Source organism: Buteo buteo, chromosome 24 (genome assembly GCF_964188355.1).
Source record: "Buteo buteo chromosome 24, bButBut1.hap1.1, whole genome shotgun sequence".
NCBI classification, from domain to species: domain Eukaryota; kingdom Metazoa; phylum Chordata; class Aves; order Accipitriformes; family Accipitridae; genus Buteo; species Buteo buteo.
In genome coordinates, this window is record NC_134194.1 from 3,836,262 (window position 1) to 3,846,198 (window position 9,937).

A 9,937-nucleotide genomic window follows, 5' to 3' on the forward strand; every position below is an offset into this window, starting at 1 on the left:
ATAGACTGTGTTGCAATAACTAGATGATTCACTTTTCTTTAGAATTAATTTCTTAACAGAATTTAATCAAAGATGCAGAATGGCTGTTAAGTAAGGGACCATTAAATGTGATTTTAAGGTTCTGTTTACTATTATGGATGTAATCCTTATAGTAAATTTAATTTTGTAAAGTAGTGTATAATATTGTAATATTAAATCTTTGTTTTCTGAACTCAAACATTTGATCTTCAGTATGAAGTTATAAATCTTCCCCCTTCTGAATTTGAGACAGGATTTACTTGTCCTCCTTTTTACAGTTTGTAATTTTCACTGTTTTATTCCTGTAAAAAGTCATTTGTAACACATGCAAATGCTTATTTTATCTGTGCTAATTTATCAGATTTGGCTACTCAATAAAATTAATTGAAAGAACTCATGCAAGTCCATCAGTCCTTTCTTATAAATAATGTATTTGATCAATTGAGATAAATACCATGTACCAAAAGTGATAAATTCTGCTTTTAGCTAAAATGTAGTATTTAGGTGATAAAAACTGAGAGGGAATTTGAGAAAATTAGTTCCAGCTGACTCAAACTTTTCTTCTGTCACTGGCATTTTTTTTGTCCCTCCAGAGCATCTCTGTCAGTCAGCACTGTTATTCAGCCCTACCTTGGGGTTTGTTCTTCCAGTAAGCCCGCAGTGGTGCTGCACCCCACCATGTGGTACCCTGCCATCTGGCTGGAAGTTGGTCTCAAGAGCCAGCTGACATTTATGGTTGGAATTTATCCTTCAGCAGTGTTCCCAAGATGGTGATCCATTTTATTGTAGGTAACTCGGTATCTTCATTTAACATCCTAGTCTTTCAACACTTTTTTTGTAATAGTCATTCCATCTTATGCTTGCCAGTTTTTTTTATGAGCTGTCATCACGCTGGTTCATCACACATAAGTTAATGCATGAGCTTGGTACTTTTACCTCTGTATTTAACAGTTTTTTGAATACAGAATCCTATCATTCTCTAAATCACTTAGTATTACAGAAATATTAATTGGACTTGTTGGCATAAAGTTTTTCCCCAATACATGTAACGATCTGTCCCGCTGCTGCTGAATTTCACCACTCCAGCTGTAGCTCGGCATTCAACAGGCAGCCATCCTAGCACTGGTCTTTGGAACTCCAAATACAGGATCTTGAAGCTGAGTCCTGCTTCTAATTGAAGTGCCTGTGGTGCAGTCTGTGAGTTAAGGAGTGCAAGTCGTTCAGTGTCAAGGATGTTGAAGGTAATTAGTTTGAAGTATTGATGGAAAGTATCCATGTCCCTGTCTTCATGTGGTTTGGCTTTCAGGTCCTTTTGCTATGCATGTTAGCTCTGTGAATGTTCAACTGAGGGAATAATACTGTAGCCCAGTTTTGTCACTTTTTGTCATGCAAGTAGAGGTGTGATGGACTTATTATTGTACATAAATATGGATGTTATGCCAACTGTATCTTGCTAGAAAGAACCAAAGACACTCCTTGTTTTATATTGTTACAGTAACTGGCATCCTTGAGAGGTCCTTCTTCCCTTGTTTTTTTCCTCAGTATGAATAGTCAATCCCTTCAGCTGCTCACTATATTAACAGCAGTGCAGTGACACTACACTGGGAATACGATTCGGGAAGCTGACCCGTGCTGCCTACCAGCACCTAGAAGGCATTTCCCTACGCTGCGTAGCTGTTTCATGTCCACACAAAAACGTCTGTTTCCTGGCACTCTAATAAACAGTATATTCTCTTCCCTCATTTGGAGTGTGCCGAGAGATGACAAGTTAACACAGCAGCCCTCAAAGCTTTTCCAGCAGAAAATCTCAAAACCCGGCACTGTGCTCCCCCTCAGCGCGCTGATCTGTTCTGCCTGAGGAGCACAACGGGGGCTTGCACTTTGTAGTTTAAACGCTGCGTGCTGGAAATTAAACATCTCTGTGAACTTAGCCTTGTGAGCACCTCTGATGTTCTGCTGCTTTTGTATGGTCACAGTTTTAACTGTTGTTTTTCTAGTTAGAGTGTTAGGTAAATACTACTTTGGTTAGAAACATGAACGTTCGCTTATTCTAATACTTTAAGTTTCTACACAGAAACTCTGTAGAAACATTTCTCTGTATGATAAGGAAAATGCTACCATCCTATACCAGTTTTTATATAGCATCGCTAAGCAGATTTTCCTCCTGGCTTTGCCAGGTTTACCGAAACCAGAATTTTAAGCAAACCAAGGAAGTTGCTGGCCAGCGCCGGCCCTCAGAGCATGAAGTCACGTCACCGCTGGTTTTCTTTTCCTATAGGCATGCAAAACCCCTCACCCTGGCTGCAGCTGCCAGGCAGGTTTCCCTCAGCGCGGCGTTCCCCCCACCTCAGCCCCGCTGGGCCGGCGCCGCCCCGCGGCCATCGCTCCCTTCCCGCCTCCTCGCTGCGCTGACGCCATCGCCTCTCGCGCCGTGATGTCACTTCCGAGGCCGGCGCGGCCATCTTCAGTGCGGGCGCCGTCCGGCCAGTGAGCGCGGCGCGCCGAGGGCTCTCCTCGCGCGGTTCCCCGTCCTCCTGCCCTTACGCGAGATGGCGGCGCTTGCTTCAGCGGTTGGAGGCGGGCGGCGCTGGCGCCTGCGCGCTGAGGCGGGGCGGCCCCATTGTGCGGCGCTGAGGTAACGCCGCGGCCTCTTCTGCCGGGGATGGAGGACGGCGGCGGGGCGGGAGCGGTGCCCGCGCCCCCGGGGGCCCCCGCCGGCCTCTCGGCCTCCCAGCGCCGAGCCGAGCTGAGGCGGAGGAAGCTGCTGATGAACTCGGAGGAGCGGATCAACCGCATCATGGGTTTCCACCGGCCCGCGGCGGGCAAGGGTGAGCCGGGTGGCGGCGGGGCTGCGGCGGTGGTGGTGTGAGGGGTCCCGGCCGCGGGGCTGGCGGAGAGGACCGGCTGCGGCCTCCTTCTGCCGTAACCGTTCTCCCCCGCAGTCTCCTCATGGGACAGGAGTGGCTGGCTCCCAGCGGCTGGTGTTTGGCCTCTCGGTGCGATCTTTCGTTTCACCGATGCTTTAAGTCAAGCACGACCTTCTCTGGTCCTCGAGAGACCCGCGGATAGAATACGTTTGTCACCAGAAATATGCCGAGATCGGGTCTTGGGGCTGTTACTGTTCATCCATAGCGAGCAGACAAGCTGTCGTTTCCCTTCAAGTAGTTTTTCTTGGTTGAAGAAACGATGAGCCTCCCCTACGTTTTCATACAGTAACTACTTTCATAGTTGTGTTTTCATATCGAAGTTTTCTCATATTTGGATAATAACCAGTCATTGGTTGCTTGTGGTTGACATGCAGAATTTTCTTGCAGATTCATAGGTAGGTCATTTATATTTCTGTACATACTTTGAGGAGGCTGACTGTCTTGTCAGGAAAGAGCTCTCCAATTTCAGTTTACAAGGGTGCCCGTATGCTGTGAATCAATATGCTTTAATGCTGAAAAATACTCTTTAAGCATTGGTTCTTCCTCTCTGGTAGGACCAGACCTGTTCTGCACACCTCTTGGTTTGATTTTTTTTCTCTAGGATCATCTCTTTTGCTGTAAGATGGGGTCTTCAGGTTTAATACAGAGCAGGTTAACACTGCTTTGCCTCTGACAATAGAGAAGAACAAGCCAAAGAACACTCCTTCTATTGCCTGCTCATTTGTCAGTCTTTAATGCTCCTTCCATGTGATGCACTTTCTGTAAATATTTGTCCTTTTTTTTATGTTGCTTCATGTATTTGGAACAACTTTCCTCTTGGGCATGCAACATTGTTGCTTAAGGAAGTCTGATGTTTTAATTTCTCTATTGCTGACTGACAGCTTCAACTTCCAACCAGTGTTGCACAGCTTTCTGTCTGCGCTGTTTCTGAAGAGTGCCCTGCAATGCAAAGCAGGTACACGTAGGGTTCTTTGTAGGCTGATGGAGGGGATCCAGGAGTGTGCTGAGTCCAGCTGTGTAAAAATGTAATTTTGGTGAAGCCGATGAGCGTTTTCAGTCTGGGCCATGCTGTGGTCTTCCCTTTTTGTTACCATCATCTGTTGTGTAACCAAAGTCTGCGTGTAAATGTTTCCTTTGATACACAAGTAGGTTGTGTATGAGCTGAGCCTGTTTCTTTTTAAAATGGGATTGCTTGTATTCAGGTATGTCAAATGGCTTTGTGATTAATAATTGGCACATTTATTAATCATAAATCTGTCTTTTCACTTTGGAAGTGGAGGCATCAATCCAGGACCCCAATCCAGTATGGCTCGAATGGTGTTCCATTTACCTGGTGTGCATAACTCTGTATTTTTGTTTCTCTTCTTTAGATGACGAAAGTCACACAGAATCAAAGCTTCAGCACGAACAAGATAAATCAAACTCGCTTCCCATTCCGTCAGTTTCCAAGCGAATTGTGCTTGGTGATTCTGTCTGTAATATGGCAGGCACGGCTGACCATGCAGGCAGCATGTTAGACCTCAAAGGGGATAAGGACTTGTACAGTAAAACTCCAGAGCTTGTCAATGAGGGTACAAGTGAGCTCCGTCACCGTAATAGAGGGGAACTGCCATCTGAAGCTGCACCACGGCCACCTAGACATGGATTAGACCAGTACTTATCCAGATTTGATGAAGCTCTGAAGCTGAGGAACCAGCTGATGAATGAGAAGCCAAGCCAAGAGAATGGGAATGCAGTGGAGGAGTTTGACTCTTTCCGCATTTTTAGATTGGTGGGATGTGCTCTGCTTGCCATCGCAGTCAGGGCTTTTGTGTGCAAGTACTTGGTGAGTTCAGGGAAACAAACAATGCTATTCTGTTTTGCTAGTTTACTGCAAACTTGCTGTGAAATATCCTTCATCTAGGGCTGAAGTCCATCAGTAGCGACTGAGTTTGGAACTTCAGGCACTCTACATTTCCAACAACTGTATAAAACCTAAAAAAATCTCTAAATTCTTTAAGATGAATCTGTGTTACCTAACACAGCCACTGTGTTAACAGCTAAGAGTAGCACGCATTTAGCCTGTAGTGTTTGAGGAGCAGAAGCACTAGAATAGCTGTTGCAGCTTCAGTCCCCTGCAAGTTTATTCCCATCTTTGTGAGCATGAGTCAACTGCTCTTCTAGTTTGGAGTCTACAAAAGAATAATAGAGTAAGAACAACAATAGTTGTCCAAGAGAAGCAGATCCTACTCATTTATCAGTCTTCTGAGAAAAGTAGTTCCTCAATATTCCTGGTGTCTGCCCGTACATCATACAGAGGTGTGTGGCTGGTACAGCCTGCCACCTCCTGGATCACTGGGCTCATTTTTACATGCTGCTGTACGCTTCAGGTTTTCAAGTTTTTAGGCTCAAAGAAAATAAAGCAGAACCTCATTTTTGACATGTAACTTGTCTACTTAGGTTTGTAGTATTCAAGAATACTGTTGCTGTTGTCCAAAAATTATTTTTTTACCTATGTAACTTTCTTTTATGACTTGGGAAGCATTAAATTACTGTGTTTTATTAGCTATTACTTCTGACCAAGTTAATTTTTGTATATTCTTTTCTGTTCCTTTAGTCAATATTTGCACCGTTTCTTACTCTGCAACTTGCTTACATGGGACTGTCCAAGTACTTTCCAAAGGTAAAATATTTTTTTCATAATTAATTTGAAATGTTTTAAATTTAAACTTGTGCTTAGATTGTATTGTTTTAGGACCAATGCATGTGAAGTATTCTTCCCTTGTTTTAAACTGTAGAATTGAGAGTTTCTAAATGCTGATAGTTTATACTAGCTTTTAATCTTCCCAGATTTAGTCCAAATCTTTTTTAAAAGTTGCTGTGAAAACGTGGACTAGCAGCTTGTTTAGCTGTAGCCTAATTGAAAGCATCGGACCAGGAAAGCCAGGTAGTTCTTTCATGTCTTCAGGAAATTTTTGCTTTTCTCCTAGACCACACTGTTCTGTGGTTACTGTTTTCTCTGTCAGCAGCTCTTTGCATGTGATACCTGGATGAAATTTGGGAGGGTGTTCGTTAAAAAATGAGACAGTCCTTGGGTTTTAAGGGCTCTAGATTCCATTGCTAGTATCTGTTTGAATGGCAGCTTGAAATGAGACATTTATTTGTGTGTGAAACTTGCTGCTTATTAGCAAGATTTGCTATATACTTGCTTTATAAATTTACACCAGTTAATTGTGCTGAAGTATTTGGTTGATGATTTTGTCAGGTCTACAGTGCAAAGCAGGACTGAATGATGCTCAAGCCATAGTTGAAAGGGAAAATTTGCATTTTAAAGGAATAATAGATTACCTGTAGCAAATCAGAATAAATCAGCAGTTCTTTTGTAGTTAAGTATATCATTGAAAACTAAACTTCATAGTAGTCATTCTAAGCTGACGTGTCACAACACAGAACAGTAGAATTAGCCTTAGACTTGCACTAGCTCATCTGCTAGATCTTTTTGATCTTGTTTCTGCTGTCTTTAAAATCAGCTCTTCAGTTTCAGAATTTAAAGAGGTCGTGCCTTTCCACAGCTTGCTTTTACTGCACTTACACCCAGGTGAGGTCAATCAGCTTGTTATCCTTCATTTTTCTCTCATGAAACCTAGGAAGATTCTTGAAAGCTTAATTTAGATTGGATTAAATTAAGATGTTCAGCAAGTATCAAATTGCCAAAACTTTCAGCCACTATCATCTTTTCCTGCCTGTCAGACTTTGCATCCTCAGGATTCCTTATCTTAAGGACAGGAGCACAGCTTTCAAAAGGGCTTTTGGGCATTTCTGAGTTGGAGAGGATAAAATTGCCGAAGGGAGTCATGCTAAAATAGAAAGAAACAGTTGGTTTTCAATTCTAAATCATTTTTATATGTTAGAAAAGTAACTATTTTTTGCCAAGTAGTGTGAAGAGATTAATCCTGTTCTGCCAGTGGAGATGCCTGGCTTGGCTTCTTACACCCAGGCTGCCCTTGTCTGGGACTCTTCCTGCTCATGCAGAAGCTGCTGCACAGCCCCACTTTACAGCCTGCTTGGAGTGCCAGCATGAAGTAGGCATAATACCTGTGATGAATTTTACCTGCTGTTAACTAGCTTCTCACTCAGCTCCATTGGATCCATCACAACATGAATCTGTAGTTAGGATAAGTGTTGTGAATCCTGGAGCGTGTCTGGAGAGAATCAATCCAAAGCTGCTAATCTTACCGATGAATTTGGAATGTGCCTCGCTGTGTGTGAAACCGTCACAACATTTGTGAAATATAAAGCAGAATTGGACTATAACAGAAGAACTAATGTAATACTGTTTGTGTGTGGTTTTTGTTTTTTTTTTTTTCTTTTAGTGTGAGAAGAAGGTGAAAACGACAGTATTAACTGCTGCTCTTTTACTGTCTGGAATCCCTGCAGAAGTGATTAGTCGCTCCATGGACACCTACAGCAAAATGGGAGATGTTTTCACAGACCTTTGTGTCTATTTCTTTACTTTTATCTTTTGCCATGAACTTATTCTGTTTTTTGGTTCTGAAGTACCATGATGGCTGTAGAATTCAACGCAGTAGTTACACTAAAGCTTTCTGGACTGTATTCCTTTAATGTCTGACTGTGCAGACAGGTTTAAACCTTCAATGAAATTCTTACCTGTTGGAATGCTTGAAAGGAGCCTTAAATCCAGTCCTTTTGGGAAAGGAAGAGCAAGGTCCCAGACTGCCAGTTGTATTGGTTCAATTTATTTAAATACTGTGTCTGCCTGTTACAAATGTGAAGAATAGGATGCAAGTGTCAGTGGATGATTTATTTGGTTTAGTTAGATGATGCCCTTCTCAGCCTCCTTCATAAATATTTACAAAGCTGCCTTTGTTCTTTCCAGTGAGAACAAAGAGAATGCCTTTCAGCAGAACCATATATATATATATCCAGTATGACTATAGCTAACAAGAACTGCTCATTTTGTGATGTTCCCATTTTTTTAAGAAAGCTCTAAATAAAAGAAATCCCTGTATTCTGTTGTTCAAATTCAGAATGTTGAACCAAGTAGCTGCTTCTGGAGAATGTTGGTGAAACATGCCACTTTGTTGTCCTAATCCTTGCCTTGCTATACATTATTTGTTGTGATTGTGATTAATTTCATTTGATGATTATAGTGCAAAACAGCTAAGCAAAACCACCACCAACAAAAAAATCCTGTTGCTTACAAATGTTATTAATCAAAAAATAGGAAGAAACAAAATTGTTAGTCTCACCTGTTTGTGAGTTCCCAGCAGCCTAATCCTAGTGTAGCTCATACATGTGCTTTCATTCTGATGCTTTTTCATTATTTAACAGTTCATCTCATGAGGGGAAAGTTGTATATATTGGTAACCAACCTGCAGTATCAAATGTTTGCTCTGGTATATGTAAAACTTAAAAGGCAACTATTTTTTTTTTCTAGCTCCTTGCAGGATTGCATAAGACAACTTCTAATAAGACATTAATTTCTGCCATTTGTATCTGTTTTATTACCAGACATTTGCATGTAAACGGGATCTTAACTGCAGAAGAGTTCTGCTCCTGCTGCGTAATACTACAACCCAACCGTATACAGTCTTTGATTCAGCAGAGCTGTTTATGTTAACTTTTTTGGTGTGTTTGTGAAATTGCCCCAGTGAAACCACAGTAGCCATTCCTGTTTAAATCCTGCATACCACAAGTGACAGTGAAATAAAAAACAGTGCTTTGAGTTGACTCCCACATGAAGATCTACGTATGAAGGGAGAATAGCATTTTGTATTTTTTTCTGTGGGCATCCAGCCACATAGGTGAAGAGACAAATACAGATGAATCCTGTTACTGGATAAAGTAGCAAGCCAGTGAATGCTTTTGTTTTCAATCTCATATGAATTTTGCACAGTGAGAGGAAGTGTCATTCCAAATAGTCAGCTTAAATGCTGATAATATGTAAAAATTTCTATTTAAGCTAAATTTAGTAATATTTTCAACTTGTAGTTTTCTGTTTAGAATCTGGACTTTCAGGTAATCTAGGCCAATACCTTTTTTAGCATAGGGAAACACCTATTTATTTTGGTATTTGTCTGCAGAAGTTTTTTTAGGGAGCAGCAGTGTTTGATTATGCCTCTTTAAAGTAAATGGCCCTGCTTTCTGATTACTCTTTTCTGTTAAAGCTTCCTGCTATAACATTAGTGCTGCATTTCTGACTACTGAATTAGATATATGTTTGTTTGTGGCATGAAAATGAGAAGCTTATGTTTTGATTTGACCATTTTCAGGGTTTTTTTACTGATTATTTTACAGTGAGTATTATGTTAAAGGTGTCCAGGGCTGGGCTGCAAAAGATTCTGACTTAGGTCTATTAGCACAAATATTTATTCAGAAGCTTTAAATCTGTTCATATTAGACAGGGGTTTCAGCAAATTGAAATAGCTATCATTTAAGGTTGAGATATGTAAATAATGAGGTTGCTCAAAAGTTACGCTTGTTCTGACTATTTATATGCCCAAACGTAAGAAGAATAAATTGCAAAAATACTGTGTACTAACATCTGCAGAAAGCAATGAAATTTTAATCTTCAGCATAAAAATTTTAATCCTGATCAGCTAAATACTAAGAAAAGGGCTGACCCACCTGCTGTATGTATGTTCACTCAAGCCTTTGCACCGACCTTACGTGCACGGAAAGACGAAGCGTGTTTTCTTCTCGGGCGGTGAAAGAAATCTTGCTGTGAGACCTAACCGGGAACTTTTCAGCCTGTAAACGCTTGGGGTTTTTTGTCCGGTGAGTTCAGGGGGGGCTGGAGGAGGCCTCCCCACCCTTGGGTGAGCGGGCACAGCACCAGGGGCTTGTGCTCGTTCACCTCGGGTCAAGAAACAAATCCCTTTTATTCCGTTTCTAATTTATCCCTGTTCGTGTACATAATTCTCTTTAACGTTTATTGCCAAACTGATCGTTTTCTATTAAAAGTATATTTGTTACCCCCTTCCTTGGCGGTT

The 9,937-nt window shown here is 41.6% G+C and overlaps 1 protein-coding gene across 2 annotated transcripts; it reads left to right on the forward strand.

Annotated features, from left to right (window-relative positions):
* The first annotated feature begins 2,658 nt into the window (after nt 1-2,658).
* On the forward strand, nt 2,659-9,926 carry CAMLG (calcium modulating ligand). 2 transcript variants are annotated; one of them, XM_075056608.1, is made up of 5 exons: nt 2,659-2,846; nt 4,316-4,770; nt 5,542-5,607; nt 6,463-6,522; nt 7,298-9,926. In XM_075056608.1, exons 1-5 carry the CDS (start codon nt 2,681-2,683, stop codon nt 7,487-7,489), a joined length of 939 nt encoding a protein of 312 aa, XP_074912709.1. In that variant the 5' UTR covers nt 2,659-2,680; the 3' UTR covers nt 7,490-9,926. The 2 variants fall into 2 exon arrangements, with proteins under 2 accessions (XP_074912709.1, XP_074912710.1); XM_075056609.1 differs by lacking the exon at nt 6,463-6,522.
* The last annotated feature ends 11 nt before the right edge of the window (nt 9,927-9,937 follow it).

Bases quoted from the DNA above. Each gene is read 5' to 3' on its own strand.
- CAMLG (XM_075056608.1), top strand. From the start codon at position 2,681: ATGGAGGACGGCGGCGGGGCGGGAGCGGTGCCCGCGCCCCCGGGGGCC. The intron at 4,771-5,541 runs GTGAGTTCAGGG...CTGTTCCTTTAG, and splicing joins CTTTTGTGTGCAAGTACTTG to TCAATATTTGCACCGTTTCT. The intron at 6,523-7,297 runs GTGAGGTCAATC...TTTTTCTTTTAG, and splicing joins TTTACTGCACTTACACCCAG to TGTGAGAAGAAGGTGAAAAC.